This window comes from Haliaeetus albicilla, chromosome 4, assembly GCF_947461875.1.
Source record: "Haliaeetus albicilla chromosome 4, bHalAlb1.1, whole genome shotgun sequence".
NCBI lineage: Eukaryota > Metazoa > Chordata > Aves > Accipitriformes > Accipitridae > Haliaeetus > Haliaeetus albicilla.
Genome location: NC_091486.1, coordinates 18,509,573 through 18,528,067, shown reverse-complemented (window position 1 = coordinate 18,528,067; position 18,495 = coordinate 18,509,573). Strand labels below are relative to the sequence as shown.

The following is an 18,495-nucleotide window of genomic DNA, read 5'->3' as shown; positions in this document are numbered from 1 at the left end:
CCTCACAAGTGTTCGGGTCCCCACCTCCTGCCAGTCTGCAAACAGCTCCTAGGACTCTTATGGGATGGCAGCAGAGCACCAGAAAGTCTCGCACAAGTGGGTAGGCAGTACCAAGGGTCCCCCTCCATCCTTCTGGCACCCTGCAGGAGCAGAGAGCCCCGGGCAGCAGGAAGAGCAGGGTACTGCACCCTGAAATACCCTGTGCTGTCTCCAATCCACTTTTATTCACAACCAGAAAATAACTTACCATACAATAACACAGGCACGCACAGCACAGCCCCAGGCACCCTCCCCTCCGGCCACGATGCTGCAGCCCAAGCCGCCCCAAGCTCTGCCCCAGCAGAGGCGAGCCCCAGCCCGGGGAGCTGTGCCCCCTCTCCATCCCAAGGGATGCTCCATCCCCATCCCCCTCAGAGCACAGTCTCGCATGTGGCCGGAGGAACCTGTGCACGGTGCCAATGTGTGTGTCCCCCCCTCCCCTCCCACCCTGGGCTCCCCATGCCCTGCTGTCCCCCACCCCACCCTGCCCCGTCCCGCTGGGTGCCAGCGGGCACTCCCCCACCCCCATGCCCACCCTCCGCCCCCCCGAGCGGTGCTGGTGTCGGCGGTCTGTACAGCATGGCCGTGCGCTCCCCGGGGCCGGGAGCCTTGGTGCTCTCGTGTGGGGCCAGGCGGGCAGCAGGCAGCAGGCAGCCCTGCCCTCCCCAGGTGACGACAAAGTGCTGATTTCAGAGGGTGCCGAGCATCTCCTCTCCTGCTCCCCTCAGAGTGGAAGAAAGCGGGTACCATGGCTCCATCTCCCCCCCCAGCGCCGATCCCCGTCTCCCTCCCCCCCTGCGGGCAGGCATGCTTGTCCCTGGCACCCTGGGGTGGGCACCCATCCCTGCCCGGCTACTTGCAGACGCTGACCCACTCGGTGATGCGACACTCCTCGCAGGCCACGAAGCAGCACCAGTGGAACTTGCAGTTGCAGCGCTCGCTGCGCGTCTGCCGCAGGATGTTGTGCCCGCGGCCGCAACACAGGCTCTCGCAGTTGTCCATGCCCGGGCTGGTCTTGTTGCACAGGCGCCCTTGGGTGCCCAAGGAGTCCAGGGCCGGTTCCCGCTCGCAGAAATCGGGTGACTTCTCAAAGTAAACCAGCTCGCTGATGCCGGCCCGGCGGCGATGCCGAGCGTGGCCCGGCTCCAGCTGCCCGGCGTTGCGGTTGTGGGGCCGGATGAGGGTGGCCCCGTAGAAGCGGTCTTTGAGCAGGGACCCCACCAGGCGAAACTCGGGCGTCACCTGCCAGCACGTCTTCAGCTGGCAGCTCCCCGAGGTGCCGTGGCATTTGCACTTCCTCCTCATGTTGTCCATCACTACCTGTGCGGGGAGGGAAGGACAGTGGGGTCAGCATGGAGGAGACATTTTTGGGGGACCGGAGAAGCCATCGCGGAGCTCGCTGTTGGTTGGCACTGTGGGAACAGCAAGGGCTAGCATGAGCAGCCATCAGAGCCCTGGAGCTGCAAAGCCTGTTGCTGTGCCCAGTGTCACCCATGTCCCACACCCTGTCCCTTCCTATCCTGGCAGTACCAACTGGCTTTTACGCTCCAGCAAGTGATCGGCACCTAAAGGGGAGGGTGAGCTACCTGACCATAGGGACGAGAAGGAGCCAGGGACTCACCTTCCACTGCTGCTTGGCTCCAGCAGCATCAACCTGATCCTGGACCCCAACTGAAAGCCAGCGTGGCTGTATCTTTCCAGCCCTACTGGGACTCCCCAGTGCAGGGGTCCCCCAAGCACCTCACCAGCCAGGAGCACTGCAAGAGGGGCAGGTGGGAGGGATGCTTTTCCCTCCCCAGGGCTTTCCTCCTGTAAATCCCCAGCTCTGGGAGTCCCAGGAGCAGCTCTGCTTTCAGCTCTTGCCTGCTTTCTCATGGGAGCCCCGGGCGCAGCGCCGGAAGGCTAAGGCACTGCCTCCCACCATCACCCGAATTTCAAGCAGGAATCAGAGATGCTCACAGCCCCGACTTGTGGTTTGGGGAGGCCGCGGGGAGGCTGCGTTGAGGCCGGTGCCACACGTCTACCCCCCACGAGGGCCAGGGTGCATGGGCTGGGCTGCAGCTGTGGTTTGGGCTGGCCAGGGAGCACAGCTTGTGCAAGGACCAGAGGCCAGTGCAGCAGCAAGGAGGACCTTGGGATCCCTGGACAATGCTGCTGAGCTGGGGTCCCCCTAGGTCCCCCATCCCTGCAAGGGATGCTGCTGTGGCTGTGCCAAGGGAAACAGCTCATGCTAAGCAATCTCCACGGGCATGGAGTTGCTGCACATCCCCACAACAGCCTAGAAAGAGACAGTTTATACCATCCTGTGCTCTGTCCTGACAGGGATTCCCTGCTGGGTCGCATGCCCCCATGCCCACGTGCTCACACAGGCTCCAGCAAGTCCCCTTCCCATGGGGACACCGAAACCCCGCTGGGAGCCAGGCTGGGGCTTGCAAAGACTATCGTGGTCTGATCCTCCCACCCAGGGCCACACGCCGGGGCTCAGGGGGAGCCCAGGGGACGCGCCGCCCTGCACAAGGTCCTGTCCCATGATGCCAGCCCTGCCCGGCCGCCCGGCTTCACGCCTGACACGTGCTGCCTGTTCCTGCCCCCTCCCTGGGGGGGATGCATGTGTGAGGAGTGCCTTGTTTTGGTAGGGGTGGGTAGTTTTTACTCCTTGTTTTCTTGTTTTTGAGTAAATCTCTCCGTTGCTAAGCAGTTATGGTAATGAAGGCAGGTCAGGGAAACATGCCTGGAGCTTGGGGCACACGGCAGAGAGGTCTGGGCTGGGCTGGAGTTTGGCTTTCATCCTGCTGAGAGTCCTGTCTCCTGCTGGGAACAGTCTCCACCTCACAGGTAATGAGCTGCTGGGCCTCTTCGGCGTGTGCTGGGTGTGCTGGCCAGGAATACCAGCTGCTCGCCACCATCCTTGCCACCATCCATGGGAACATGGTGGCACTGGGACCCCATCCTTTCCCACATCCCCTCCCTGCTCCCTTGGCCGGACCAGGGAAAATCTGCATATAGGGCTGTGGCTGGGATGGTCACCACCAGGATGGAGGGGACAGTGGCATGACAGCTGCACAGGGGCTCATTTGGGGCTGCGGCTGGTTGCAGCACGGGCTGGAGAAGGCAGTGTGTGTGTGCCATCTCCATCACTCAAGCCATCACTGCTGAGCATCCTGAGCCCCAGCACCGCAGCACCCATCCATCCCTGCCCAGGGACAGCTTGTTATTCCTCCTGCATGGGCAGCACAAGGGGGACAGGACCCTGCCAGATCCAGGAGACCCGAGAAGGACCCATCTGAGCCTTGGCCCCATGCTTTTGCCATCGGATCTCCTCCACGCACCTCTACCCGGCCATGTCCTTCCCCCGTCTCACAGACACCCGGGTTCAGCACATGCCCGGACTCGCTGGTGCTTTCTTTCGCACATTCCCAGCTCCTCCCAGACACGCTCATAAGAGCTTTATCGTAGGTCTTTGTTGTGAGGCTAATGGGTAGTTCCTGGCTGCCTTTCATCCTCTCTCGCTCTCTGATCTGGCAGGTTAGGAGGACCTGCAAAGCCTCTTGCGTGCTCCTGCTGCTCCTCGCTGGGAAACTTGCTCCCTCCCAAGGATGCAGGACACCCACCTCAGTCTTGAGTTGGAATAGGAAGCCCCAGGGGGTTCCTCTCAAGACCAACTCAAGACCAAGGTGACCACTGCCATGGTTGGAGGATGCTGTGCATCCCCTGCAGCTGCAATCCCCTCTCTGGCTTTGTAGCTGGATACAAAAGATGAAAAAAACCAGGGTGTTTCTGCCTGGTTTCGAACCAGGGACCTTCCGCGTGTCAGGCGAACGTGATAACCACTACACTACAGAAACCCACATCCTGCAGCCACTGGATGAGGCCATCGGTGGGATTGTCATCCCAACAGCATTGCAGGGTCTGAGCTGGGAGCCAGGCTTACCCATGCGCAGAGCACCCTTGGGACACATCGGGACTGTGGGGAGGATGCTCAGCATCAGTGAGATGCTGGAGAGCCCTGGCTGCTGCAGCTGCTCGGTGCACAAAGAGGGATGGCACATGGCAGGGCATGGCGCATGGCATGCATGTCCGCGTCACCGCTCTGCTCAAGGGGTTGAAGCCTCAGGACTTGGAGGGGAGGACCACAGAGCTGCTGCATCCAGCATGGCCACTCCTTTCCTGGGAAATCCCAGCAGATTGTTCCTTATTACAGCAGAAAGATGGTCCTAGGAGTGAGGAGGGCTTGGGTGGGAGTGGGACCCACAGCGTGGCTAAGAGAGCAGGTGGGAAGCTGGACAACCCATCCCCAGGCATGTGGATGGCCAGGTCCAGCTCCAGCAATAAGCACGGCACCAACAGGCACAGACCAGGCACAGCATCATCTCCTTGCTCCAATGCATGGCACCCACAACCATCACAATCCAACGCGCACATGGGCTTACGCTCTCATCTCAACAGCGTTCCTGAGCTGGGCAGCCTGTCCAGCCATTTCTTCCCCACCTGCACTGGTACCATCCCCTCCTTTATCCCTTTGGTCCTCCTCTGCCTCTCCTTCCAGCTCCCAGGCTTCTTCCAGCAGTCCAGCTCTTTGGATGGTCTCTGAAGCCACCAAGAGCCGACATTGCCAGTCCTGTGCCTGCCTGTCCTTGGGGACAAGCAGACCCCAGGCATTTTTGCTGTTGCTGGATCCCACGGGCACCATGTGGTAACATCACCCCTGTGCAAATATTCCTCTCTCACCTTCCCCTCCTTCTGCAGGGGGCTCTGGGGACTTCCCCTGGGAAATGGGCAATACAGACCTCAAATTTCTGAGCACTGCCAAGAGTCCCAGTTGTTTTGGGCATGCAGAGCTGGAGGGGAGCCAGGATGAGCCCTGCAGCCAGAATTGGGATGGGGGGGGTCTTGCCTGGCTTGGGGCAGAGCAGCCTGCAGAGAATTTAGCTGCCTAACACTGGGTGAGCCTTCACCATGCGCAGGCAAGCAAACAAGCAAAAACCTCTGTCTAGCTTTCCCCAGGCATTTACAGCTTGGCCAAACTGGGGCAGCTTTTTGGGGTGGTAAAGCTCAGCTCCAGCACCAGGGAAGGGCACATGTCAAGGTCCTGCTCTGCAGCATCCCCATCTTACAGATGGCTTTAAACCTGCTCAAAGCAAGAGGCACATCCAAATGTCTGAGCCATCCTGGGGAAACACTCCCTGTGGAATTCTGATCTTTAATTACTTATTCCTGCAGCCACTACACATCCCTCTGTGCTGCCCTGGCAGCGTGTGGCTGGGGTCTTGGGGACAAATGTCCCACTGGATCCACAGGATGGGGTCTCCCAGGCACCTGCTGGGAGCAAAGCCGGGCAGGCAAATGCAGCCATCCTCCCAGCCCCTCCTGCCTGCGTGCTTCTTGTCTCCAATGTCAGGCTGCTTTTAAACATCAGCTTCCAGACAGAACGAGCTACTAATTAGCACCTTTAACGAGACCTGACATCATGAGAATGGAGGGGAGGCTGCCCTGCTCGCCTGGGCAGGCTCCAGCACCCCCTCAGAGCCAGGGGACGAGTCTGTGGGCTGTCACCTCCACTCCCAAGGGGATGCTGCTCTTCCCAGCTGGCATAGGCACCCACTGCCTGGCTCAGTCCCGCTCACATCTGCCTCCTCAGGGCACCGGCTCCCTCTCCAGAGGCAGGGCCGTGGCTGGGTGCTGCCGAGCCTATGCTGTGTCCCCATGATGCCAGTGACTTTCTCCTCGCTGTCCGTAGCTCCCTCCCGCTGCAGCTGCCTGACACCAGTTCACCCAGTCCCTGAGAGGCAGGAGCTGGACTCATTGCTGTGCCATCCCCACAACACCGCTGCAGCACAGGCAGGTGACAGAGACCTGGGGAATTGTCCCTTGGCAGAGGGACAGCAGTGATGCTCAGAGGTGCCCTGCCCAACAGAGATGCTCTGCAGCAGGACTGCACCGCTGCCTTTGCTCCTGGCAAAACTGGGGAGAGAGAGTGCCTGGGGGCAATCCCAGCCTCACACACATATCCCACCACAGCCAGCACAAGCCCCTCACAGCCCACCCACATGCGTCCCAGGGACCCCATCCCAGCTACCATTGCCCTGCACCCCCTGCCCAGCACCCCACTCACCTGCCGGCCCACACGGTTGTTGTGCAGCCTCATGCGGGAATGGATGTCCCTGTAGGTTTCCCGGGAATCAAGGAAATCCTTGGAAAACTTCTCCCCATAGTCCACATCAGGGCTGCACCCTCCCCATTCCCAGGAGTCCTGGAGGCCGGGGGTCTCAGCCGGCATGTGCTCCATGTGCACCCCGTGCACCATGCCTTTGCCACGGTTCATGGCCTCCAGCTGGAGACGATGCAGCTTGCGCCGAAAAGCCTCCTCATCACCCCGGCGCTTCTGGTCACAGCCACAGGCTTGCAGCTTGCCAAGGGCGCAGGCATTGGAGACGGCGTGCACCACACCGGCGGCCGCGATGGCGTAGGCAAAGGCGCTCTCCCGAAAGCCTGTGAGGAAGGAGAGAGAGAGGCTCAGGCTGGGTGGCGTGGCCCCCGCAGGGGACTGGATGAGTCCAGTATCATGCTGGGGTGTAGGGAGCTGGAGGTTCAGCTTGTGCCTTGCCCTGTACTGATGCACCAGCTCCCACTTGGACCATGAGCAAATCCCCATCTAGTGCTCTCACATCACCCTGGGACATGCCACCACAGCATTGCTCAGGCATCAGCGTTATGGCTCTGATGGGAAAGGCAGTATCTCCTCCCGCCTCCACTCAGAGTTTCCCACTATGTTAAATATAATGCTGGCTGAGGAATACTTCTGCTGAGGAATGGGCCATTTCTGCTTACCCACAGGGTGCAGGATCAGGCAATAACAGGAGCAGACACCACTGCCTGTCCAGTCCCAGCTGTCTGCTCATGCCCCTTCCCTCCCTGAGCCCCGCCAGCTCCCGCAAGAAGCTCCAAACGCGATACCGCACTGGAAAAATCGAGCATCCCTAGTTAGTTAGAGCATGACGTGACCACACCGCGCGCTGCCAGGGCCAGCAGCTGGTTGTTGTTAAATGCTGGTGAGCGAGGACGTCTGCAAGTGCCATTAGCTGGGGATGGGGCAGATGGGGACAGGGACGGGTCCCACGGCAGGGGCTCCGCAGGGCTGTCAGCGGGGGCTGCCTGAGGGCCACTTGGCTCCGCTGCAGCTGGGTGAAGAGCCTCCGCTACCTGGGAACTTCTATTTTATTTTAAATGCAAAGTAATATTTTTATTTATGGTTCCCAGGCCAAGCAGGGAGCCCACGGTGCTCTTTGCTTCAGTACGCAGTGACCAGCCCCAGCATGAGGAGGGGAAGGAGGGAGAGCCAGATTTTGTGCTGTGGCTTCACACATGAATAAATAAATAGCTGGAGTTCGCCAGCCTCTCTCCCTCCGTTGGACAAGAGCAGCTTGATCAGCCCTGGCTTTGCTACAGCTGAACAGCCAAGAGGGTTTGGGGCATTTTCTCCAGCAGATCCGTGCTAACTAATGGGGGGCTTGGGCAAGCTGGCTCTGCCAGCTCCCTGCCTGCGCTGCGGAGTCACGAGAGGTGAGAGCACAACCGCTCCCCACCGCCGTCGCCCATCCTTGGTGATGCTCCCCATCACGCATGTCTTCTCGGTGGTTCGCTGCCGCCCGCTGAGCAAATGCTATGATCTTATTAAAGGGAAATGAAACACAGCTCGGAAACCTGCATTTAAAGTCATGCTGCTCTTTTGTGTGTTAATTTGACACTGGTGCATTTAAAAAATTAACGAGGCGCTGCTTAAAAGCCAGCAGGAGCCTCTCCCAGCTTCTCCTCAGTGTGGGACAAGCTTGCTCTCAGCCTACCTCTTTCCATGCACAAGTTGAACAACATTTTTCAGCGGGCAGGTAATGGGGCTGCTGGTGCGTATGCTGCGCAGCCTCCCCGGGGAGAGCGCTGGCAGGCAGCGCCTGCAACACACCCACATTGCTGTTAGAGCAGGACAGCCCAAATCTGGGGAACTTCAGCCCCCAGGTGAGCGATGCAGGATGGAGAACCAGCACCGGAAGGTCTCCAGGATCCCCAAATCCTCTCCATATCAGTTCTCCATCCCCATAATCTGGGCCAGCTCCAGCCCTTCATGAGCCAAGGCTGGGCACAGCCCAAAAGCAGGGACCTGTTGCTGCCACCCCGCTTGGCATCGCTGGCTTCTCGCACAGCCGGTGCCCGTGGATGGCAGCAGCAAATCCTCCACCTGGCATGACACTCTCCTCTCAGCCCTGCCCTTCCATTAGCCTCTTTCTCACACATTTCTCCAGCCTAACGAATAATTCCCCATGTGGCATCTCCTTAAAATCCCTTCTGGAGCTCAGACAGAAGCTCTACCCCACCCAGTCCATCTAACAAGCCCGTCTCCTTGCAGGTAAAGAGGCCGGGTTCATTTGGTGCCCTCCACGGCTGAGCAACCTCTGGGGTCAAGCCCCAGCCCTCTTCCTTCCTCCATTCTTCTTCAGCCATGCGTGAGTTTATGGGTGAGGCATGGGTCCTTGTCCCTGGAGCTGCCATCCCGCAGGCTGTGGGCAGAGGATGGGCTGGTCCCCAGGACTTCACATCCCAGCACTCTGAGAGTCTTGTCCCCATCTCACCGTGGTCATTTCCCTGCTCAGTATCACTCTGCCTGGCCCCGCCGCTCCTCCCTGCTTCTCACCTCCTTCCCTCATCCCACAGTGATGGGGACCTATGAGCAATGGGGAGAAGGGGCCTAGGGCAGCGCTGGGACCGCAGCAGCCATACCAGCACGGTTCTGCTTGGAGGTTTAGTTTACATTCCTTGCTCTACCCTGGCCACGCCAGAGCCCAGATGATTGCAGCAAAGCAGCAAGCAATGTGGCTGCAGGCGACAACCACCAGCCTCATGGGCTCAGCAAGGGTGGGAGCTTCCAGGAACCACAGCAGAGCGCGGTGTGCGGCAGCCGGCCCCGAGCCCTTCGGGGGGAGGCTCTCTGGCTACTACAGCCATCTAAGACCTCAGTGGTGATGTTTGAGTCACTAGATCCCTCCAGAGACCACAGAAGAGGTTGTAGCCGTGGGAGGTGCAAGAAGAAGTATTGCATCCTGCAGGGAAGAGGGAATGGAGGACACCACCCTGACACCACCGCCGGCATCCAGCCTGCTGTGTACTTAAAGGACCATGCTGGGCAAGGAGGATGGATCTGAAATCTTGGCCCCAGGTCAGATCCCAAAGCAGTTTTTGTTGCAGGGGAAAACTTTCCCTGTCAAGATGCACCTAGGAGACGGGGGGCCATTTAGCAGGACGCCAAGCCCCAGCTGGCACTGGTTCTGCCACAGATGCTGCAGTTTCTCCATCTCTCATGTGGATATGGGGCCGGGTCAGGCATGGCTGTGGGCTCCATGGTCTGGAGACCAGGGAGAGCTGGAGTCATGGCCTTCTTCCCACTGCTCACCATCGCACCCAGGCAGCAACGCCCTCCTGGCACCCATCACTGCAGTGCCTGGGTGGCATCGAGGGAGCAGGCAGGACAGCCTGGCCCAGGTGCACCCTGGGGTACCTCAGAGTTGCTCAGCTGCCCCCGCTGTGGGCAGTACCCCCGAGGCGTGGGTGGCAGCTGCCAGGGGCTGTGGGCACATCACCCCGGCCCCGCTGGCTGGCAAGGTGGAGAGTTTCTCCCGCCACCTCCTACGAGGCCCGCGGAGATGGCCAGTCCCGACACGCCGCCTCTCCCCCAGCCCCGCTCCCTCCCCTCTCCCTAATTAAACTGCAGGTGAACCTGCCAGGGTCTGGCCCTACGCCAGGCACTAAACGCCTCCCTGCAGATCCCGACTTGCCTCCCTGCACCTCCGTGAGCGTGCCAGGGACAGCCCGCAGCCCTCACTCCCCGTCTGCCCACGGCGCTCCAAGCCGGCAGCCCTCGCCACTCTGCGGGCTGCAGGGACCCGGGCTCAGCCCCACAACTCTGGGGATGCTGCCCTGGCCCCAGGGTCTCGCTTGCACCCATCAGCTGGGGGAAGGTCCAGGGGATGGGGGCACCCACAGAGATGTAGCTGAGCATCTGAAGCACCCACGTGCGCTTCAGGGCCAGGTGGGCAAAGCCATTGGTTTGCCTGGGGGTACTGAAAACCCTGCCAGCAGCCCAGCTGCAGCTGCACCGGGCCAGCCGCTGCGGTCTGCGGGCACCGGAGCTTGGCTGGGGCTCTGCAGAGCCAGGCGCCGGGGTCCTGAGCTTGGCAGCATCTCCCCAGATATCCGTAACAGCACCTGCCTCCCTCAACACATGGCAAAGCCTCCCCAAGCTCCAGTTTGCAGCTGGCTGGGCCCCAGCACCTCGTGTTTCCAGCCTTGCAGGGAGTTCCCCTCTCCTTGCTGTAAGAAATGAAGGTTTGGCCATGGCCACGCAGACCCCTTGGCACCAGGGAGCCCTTCTAAGGAGGGCACAGGGCATCCAAGCATCACCCATCCCTCCAAAGGCTGCAGAAGAAACCAGGGGATACTGCTCTCAGAGCCGTGTCCCCTCCAGCCACGCACCCTTGGGGGCCTTCAAGGACACCCAGTCCCTCTGCGAGGGTCCCATTTCTTTCAGAGCTCCATATAGATGGGGTTGGGATGAGCAAAGGGGAATGTTTAGGGAAGAGGGATCCCTTAGCACAGCCCCTGCCCGGCAGCCAGACAGTCCCAGCCCCGCTGGCATTGCACCCACCCATAGGTGCACGCATAACAGACAAGGACAAAGGCTCGGTGACCACTGCCATCTGCAGCTTTGTTTTTGGCAGGTACCCAGGCACAGTTCAGCCCAGCCAAGCCACACAGCAGTGTCCAGCAGCCCACAGATGCTGCAGGGGGACCACATACTGGGAGCAACAGGCCACCCTCTCCAGCGAGGTGGACACAATTGTGCTGCTTACCCTTGGAGCAGAAGCAGGGGACCTATCTCCATTGCTGGTGCAGATTCAGCCACCTGACTCCACCTCACTGCTCCATCCTCCTACATCTGCCCCTGGGCCCAGGAGAGGATGTCTCTGCCGGCAGGCCAGCACATGGAGGGAGAAGGAGGGACAGCAGAGAAGGGTGGGACGAGGGACAGGACTGGAGGGTGCTGGCAGGGATGCCAGTGCCAGGGAATGGCCACGAGGATGGCAAGGATGTAGGCAGCCAGCTGAGGAGCCAGGGAAGACAAGGAGGAGGATTTGCAATGGCAATGCTGAGCCTGGATGCACAGGGAGGGCACACGGATGTGGGCCAAGGAGGACAGGGGGTGCAGATGGCACTGGAGGCTCAGCGAGGGGTGCAAAGGACAGCCCACACCTCAAGGGTGCAGCATCAAAAGACCAAACTTGAAAAACCCACAGCCCATGAGGATGTCTCAAAAAACCCCAGAGGCTCTGTGAGAGCAAAGATTGTAAATCCCTGGGCACCCCGTCTGCTTGCCCTCTGCTAACCTGTTGTTGTGCCCCGCAGCCGCTGTGCCCTGCACCCCAGGGGCGGCTGCATCTCCCTGCTGCCCCCGACAGGTCTGTGCTCTGCCCAGGATGCTGTCAGCATCCCTGTCCCCAGCTATGCTGCCCAGAAGCCATCCCAGACTCCCAGCCCTGTCCAATTTGAAGCCTCCCTGCTCCTTCCTGGATCCCCAGGGCTTCCACTCAAACTTTTGAAATCAGATCAGGGGAAAGGGGAGACAGGCACTCTTTTGCCACTGTCCCCTGCTCTGTCCCTAGGGGATGAGGTCCCCAGCTCCACCGAGTGCCTGGATGCCAGGCAGAGCGTGGGACAGTCACCTGCGCTGCACCCCAGACAGCTCACGCCTGCGCTGGGGAAGATGCAAGAGATGCAGGAGGATGGGGCGGAGGTGGGGAGCGGAGCCAAGTGGGGAGAGCGGGAGGGAGAAGCCAGCTACAAATAATTTAAAGTGAGATTCACGCACGGCTGAACTGATGGCTGAAGAAGTGGGAAAAGGAATGAAAGATTAAAGGGGTCTGTCACTTCGGGTTACAAACAATGATCCTACAAGCACGTTGTGTTCCCAGGCATGGCAAGGATGAGGCAGGCCGCAGAGCAGAGACCTGGTCCCTGGGGGTCAGATGCATTAATGCCTGCGGCACGGAGCCTGCACCCCTCGCTTCCACTGCTTGCCTCTCCTCTGGCTCCAGACTCGGGAGATGCACCCAGCATCCCTGCTCTGATGTCTGTGTCCATAACAGCTGCAAGATGGAGCTCAGAGCTCCAGCTCAGTTATTGTGTGACACAAGTGGGCTGGAAGCGGGCCAGGGCACCAGCCTTAAGGTTTGCTCCATGCCAGAACAGCTCCGAGCAACCGCATGGGATGGCCTGGGTGCTTGGGGCTCATCCTGCACCCTCTGCTGCCGAAACAGGAGTGCCATGAGGTGCCCCTCTGCTCTGCTGCTCCAACCCTACCTTCATCCTTCCCTTGGTGCTGGGCCTCCATCCCAGGGAATGGGATCCCACCAGTGCTGGGAGCCTGGGCTGAGCCATACCCAAGAGCTCAGGACTGGGGCAAGAGTCCAGGGGCTGCGGGAGTCCCCACACCCATCGGTCACAGCCCTGACAGCGGGAAAGGCTGCGGTGGCACCTGAGACACAAGTGAGCTGCAGGTAACCGGCCACCACCAGACCTGGTGGGCTGAGGGAGGGATGCAGAAGGTCAATGCTCTGCTGCTGGAGCTTCTCACCCAGCCTGGTGGGACCTGGAGCAGGGAAGCTCACCTGGGTGTGTGAGCAACTTGAGCCAGCAAGTCAGTGTCTCCTGCCGCCTGAGGAGACTAGAAGTGAACTGCATTCCTCAGAGGACCTGGAAATACCTCGATGCATATCAGGGCTGACGGTCCCCACCCTCCCTGCCAGGCCCTAACCTGGGTGCTGCTCATGGAGGGAAGAGACGCTGCCCTCCTCCAGGCACCGGAATGCTGAGAGGGACCACGGCTGCTCCACGGCAGAACCACAGCCCTGATGCCATGCGTGCTCCAAGGTAGCATCCCCTCCAGTGAGGTTTTGCCCATCTGCCCTGGACACAAGGGACCTCCCAGCACCAAAACACTTCTGTGCTCCCCTCTCCAGCCATCTCCCCACCTGCTACAGCTGCCTGGGGGCTCCTGCCAGTGCATCCCCTCAAAGGCATATAAGCCTCAAGCTGCCAACTTCTCCTCTGTGAGACTCTCCTCTCAGTCCCAGGGAGAGAAGATGTTGTAAGATGTGTAAGGATATTTGGGGAAGGGGGGACAGAGGCATCTCTCTGCTGGGCACCAGGCTAGGAGGCTCCCAAAAAGGGCAAGAGAGCAGCATCTTTGGTAGTTGTTGCCTTCCTCAGGACGTGGAGGAGCTGCTGGACACCTTGCCTGCCCTCAGCATCCTGCCTGCCACTGGCACCATATTGTCCTCTCCTGCCCACAGTCTGGGGCAATGGGCACTTAGAAATGTGCTGAGGCCCAGGCTTCAAGAAGGGTGCTTAGGTGAGAAGATACATTCAAGTATCTACAGAAAGTCCCATCAGATCACAACCCTGATCTGCACCATGCAGGACAGCCCCTCTGCACCCCCAGAGTCCACTCCTGAGGGAAAGAGTATCAACTCAGGAGGCTCCGATACAGGCAGAGCTGGCCATGCCTGTGAGGGAGATGAGGAGATCCTGGCGCCAGGGCTCAGCAGACAGTGGAGGGCTAGGAGAGCTCTCCCAGCAGCACAGGTAGGGGCTCTGTGGGCAGGCGAGCTCCCAGGACAGCCTGTCTCCCTGCCCCCCATGCCACCACACTCTAGGGTCCCACAAAACAGAAAGCCCTCAGCTCTCCGCACCGGGGAGCCAACCCAAAGGCAGGACACCAGGGTGATGGGCTCACAGAGCTATGTCCCATTAGCTAGGGGCATTTCTGCTCACCATGATGCACTGAAACACCATCCCCAGAGCAGGAATGAGCCAAGATGCTCACTGCATCCACCAAACCAAATCCCAGCGCACGGCATCCACCTTCAGACGCACCAATGGTGCTGCACACCCATGGCGCTGCACACCCATGGCACCGCTCCAAACACCAGCCTACACCGCATGGGGGGAAGATGCCAGAAAGTGGTGGGGCCTGGAAGGAGCCTTGGGAGCAGCTGGGGCTGAGCAGGGAGGAGCAGCTCAGGACAAGGGCCAGCGTAGGTACAAAGGCGCATGGAGAAGAGCCCAGCTTTGCCACAGCGCAGCACTGCTTGGTCTGGCAGACCCTGAGGTTTCTCAGGCTCTGTCTGCCTTCATGCATGGGGATGCTGAAGAGCTGGCCTGGTTCCCTGAGCCAGGGAAGAGCTGTGCAGGGGCCCATGGGGAGCCCATGAGGGCTCCTGAGAGCAGGGGCTGGGCAGAGGAAGAGGAAAAGGAGGGAGACCGTCCGACTGTCCAGCCCTTACCTCTGCTGAAGATGATGCTCTCGTAGGGGATCTTGTTCTTAGTCTCAAGGCTGGAGCAGTTCCAGCGCTGGTCCCGGAACTGGTGCTGGCACTCGTGGATGGCGATCTGGATGCCCTGTATGGCCGAGGCAGTGACGTCGGGGTGGCGCACGCACACCTCCAGCTGCCGCCGTGTCAGGCCCGGCAGGGTCAGGCACACCGTGTTGGCATTCAGCACCGGTTCCGATGGCAGCTTCAGGCCCAGGATCTCATTGGAGCAGGAGCTGGGAGGGAAAGGGAAACCCGTGAGCTCGGAGCAAGCAATGTGTCAACCGCTTGCTTCCCCTTCGGGGAGGGAGAAGAGCTTGGGAGGGGTGACACAGGGGGAGGGGAGATGCTCCTCAACCCACACTGTGCCCACTGCCTACAGAGAAGGCTGGAAAACCCCTGGGCACAACGGTAGCTCTCAGGCAGAGATGCCCCAGCAGCACTGGGGCTGTAATCCTCTCCAGTCATGTCAGCACAGCCCGGCAGCATGTGCCCGGCGACAGCCAAATTTGGCCTTCCTGCCTCTGGACCCCAACACCTCCTGGGGCTGCACCCCCTCTGCGTGCTCCCCCAGGGATCTCCTGCCCTGGCCATGCGGTGCAAACTCTCGGGCACAGACTGCCCTGGCTCACCTTCCCCTGAAAGCATGGGTTTCCCCCTGGGAGAATCCAGAGACCCCAGAGCAGGAGACCCATCCCAGGTCTGGCTCCTTCCCTGTTGCTGGCTGATCCCCTCCCTGCATCTCCCGTATCCCCCTGGCACTGCTGGTCCTCACAAGGGAGGTAACCAGAGGGACCAGACTTTTCCTGCTGGCTCAGCTGGGAAATTCAGAGCCAAGCACCTTGCTGAACACCCTCAAGCTCCCAGCAACAATCCCAAATCCACTGTCACATCCCAGCCCCACCAGACCTGATGCCTGTCACCACAGAAGCACAGAGACCAGCAGATGGATGGGTACAAGGGGAAGCACATGCTCTGTGGCAGGGGTGCAAGTACTTATACGAGTAGAGATGGTGCCTGGGGAAACAGGGAGGTAGATGGAGTGTGGGGAGATGGACAAAGCATGCCCAGAGAGAGGTGCCTGGAGCTAAGACAGTGGTACACAGGACTGATGGATGCGGAGAGGGAGATGGAAGGGGAGGAAGTGTTTGCCCAGCTCCCAGGAATGGCTTGAAGGACCTTGGGATCCACAGTGTCCAAGTAGAGGACCTGCAAAGCGAGCAGCAGGCAGCGGGATGCCCAGCAGCATCCTGCATCTTGCAGCAGAGTCCATCAGGAGCTCAGCACCGCCCCGCTCCTTGCTCAGGACAGCTCAGAACCCGCTGAGAGCTGTCTCCAGGCAGGGCTCTCTCTTCCCCGGGACAGCCAAGAGCTGGGTCCCTGGGAGGAGCAAGGAGCTTGGAGCCCTTTGAACCTTGATTACAGAAATGAGACTTGGAGGAGGATGCTGGAGGAAGGACTGCAGCTGCCTTACGGAGCAGCCAGGTGTTGGGGAGAAGGGTTACTCCCCCTCTGCTCCCCCCCTCCCAAAATCCTGCAAGCCTGGTACAGGTACACGAACAGAAGCAGCTCTCAGGGGGCAGGGACTGACTTCCCCAGCTCAGCACTCGCCCAGCTCTGGAGGAAGGGCTCAGCCCCAGGGTCCCTGTTGAATTACAGCTTGCTCAAGGGGGGAAGGGGAGCTGTCAGGGTCAGGCTGCTGCTTTCTCCAGCTTCCCAAGGGTGTTTATACCCATTCCACCACTTCCATGGGTGATATGTGCATCTGCCCCAGTGCAAATCCACAGTGACTCCAACAGGGAGAGTTGAGGTGGGGGAAGAGCAGAGAGAAGGAGAGTGGAAGGGGGTGCATCCCTCCAAAGCCCCTACACAGGAGGGGAAATCCTCTGCCCAGCTCCTGCGCTCATTCACGCTGTCAAAGCCAGCTCTGGCTGACAGGAGGTGCAAAGCAGGTCCACAGCTACCACCAGCCCCAAGCCCAGCAGCTCCAGCCCCAAGCACTGCAAGGACCTTGTCCTCTGCCTGTCCTGAGCCAGCCACTGCACCTGCCACCTTCTCCCAGGGCATCCCAGGGTGGGGGGGATGTTACGGTCCTTCTCCCCATTGCACAGCGGGGAAACTGAGGCAGGGGCCCTTGTCTAGGGCCCCGGTGAGCGGAGGGCAGGTCCTTCTGCCTCTTGCTCCACTCAGGGCTCAGGGGCACCAGGGACCAGCAAGGAGCTGTCACTGTCACCCTCCCAAGGAGGACACAGCGCTCCCCCCAGCTCTCTTCCCCCTTGAAATCTGGATTTAAACTTGATTTCACGGTGACAAGCCCCCAGGTCACAGGCTGCAGCGGCTGCTGCTTTAATTAATACAAGTCCCAACGTTAACAAATTATATTTAAAGGGGCTGGAGGGAGGGGGAAGGGCGGGGGACCCCCCCACTCACACCAGCACCAGGGTTAACCCCTGGCTGCCTGCAGCGCACAAGTTTGGGAGCAGGCGGAGGGGAGCTGCAAGCCACCCGGGGGAGATGGAGACGGACAGGGGTGGTGAATGTTGGGGGGCCGTTTTCTGGAAGGCAGGCGGCCCCCTCTTACCCCCCTCGCCTTTAGGATCGGTGGAGCCGGGGAGGAGACGCAGGTGGATTCCCCCGCCCCGGTGCGCGCCCCTGGGGTGCGGAGCCCAGAGGCACCCATCCCGTGGGCACCGTCCCCCACGACGGTGGCATCCCCCCGGCCTCCGCGGGGGCCCCCGGCAGCGAGGCCCGTCCTCCGCCCGGGGAGAGCGGGGAAACTGAGGCAAGCAGGGCGGGCGCTGGGGCGGCTCCGGCCGGGGAGGAAGGGGGACAACCTCCCGGAACGCGGGGGGAGCCGCGCATCCCGCCGGCGCTCCGCCGGGACGGGGGGGCAAGACGGAGGGAGGGCAGCGGCCCTGACAGCGCCCCGAGCGGGGGGCCGCAGCCGTGCGGGGCCGGGCCGGGGCGGCGGGACCCCCCCGGAGCACCCCTCTCCGCGGGGCAGCCCGCCCCCCGGCCCGGGGCTGGGCGCGGCGGCTTCCCGGCGCCCTCCCCGCGGGACCGGGGCGCTCGGCGGCGGCGGCGGCGGGGCCGGGGAGGGTGGGGGGGGGCGTGGGGGGGCAGCTCCTACCTGGGTACCCAGAGGCTGAGCAGCAGCGAGCAGAGTCCGTGGGCCAGGGCCGGGCGCATCTTCGCTGGGGCAGCGGCTGTGCGGGCTGCGGGCGGGCGGGCGCCTTTGGGGCAGGGGCGGCGGGGCTCGGCGCTGCTCTCTGCCCGCTTTGTTTGTTGTGGGTTGTTTGCTTGTTTGTGTTTTCCCCTCTCCTCCCTCTCACTGGCTCCCTGCGCGCCGGGGCTCGGCTCGCCGGGGCGGCTCTGCCATCCTCCCGGGATGCCCCCCCCGCCTCCCGCCGCCCCGGCGCCCGCCGAGCCCGGCGAGGGCTGCGCGCCCCCCGCCCTGCCCGCCGCCGCCCCGCCGCGGTCAGCCCCCCGGCTCAGCCCCCCATGGCGGGACGCGCCGGGGGGCCGGGGGGGCCCTCGGCCCGCGGGGCGCGCTCCCCCGCCGCTCCCCAGGGCGCCCCGGGGCTCCGGGGCCGCGGCGGGCGTGGGCAGGGCTCGCCGGGCGAGCGGCGCTGCGGCTCCCGCGGGGCCCGCAGGCACATGGGGAGCCGCGGCCCCCCCGCCGCCCCCCGGTGTCGCCGGGCCGCCGGCGGAGCGGGCAGGGTCGCGGCCGGAGCGCCCCGGGAGCGCTGGGCGCGGAGCGGCGGCGGCGGCGGCTCTGCCTGGGATCGCGCTGCGCCGAGCATTACTCAGCGCCCGGAGCCCGAGTCCCGACACGTCCAGACAGGAGCCCGCGGGGGAAGGACGGGGCAGAGGGTGGCAGCGGGGCGGGGAGCCGGCGTGTCGCACGCAGCCTGCCGGGGAGGGAGCGGGCGGCGGGGGGGCGAGCGCCGGCCGGGGTGGGGGGGCTGAGCGGGCACGGCCGGCGGGGGAGTGGGCGCCGGGAGCGGGGGGGGTGCGCGGGGAGTAGAAGGGGTGTGGGGGA

At 62.0% G+C, this 18,495-nt stretch overlaps 1 protein-coding gene and 1 non-coding gene across 2 annotated transcripts; both read right to left on the bottom strand.

The window, feature by feature from the left end:
- Positions 1 to 556: 556 nt before the first annotated feature.
- On the bottom strand, positions 557 to 18,380 carry WNT10A (Wnt family member 10A). Its single transcript, XM_069781156.1, is given in 5 exon segments — positions 557 to 1,359; positions 6,152 to 6,528; positions 14,427 to 14,689; positions 17,584 to 18,133; positions 18,136 to 18,380. Coding segments are annotated over 5 exon segments (1,779 nt in total). The 5' UTR covers positions 18,257 to 18,380; the 3' UTR covers positions 557 to 891.
- On the bottom strand, positions 3,812 to 3,884 carry TRNAV-GAC (transfer RNA valine (anticodon GAC)). Its single transcript has one exon. It is a non-coding gene; the product is annotated as a tRNA-Val (tRNA).
- Positions 18,381 to 18,495: the final 115 nt, after the last annotated feature.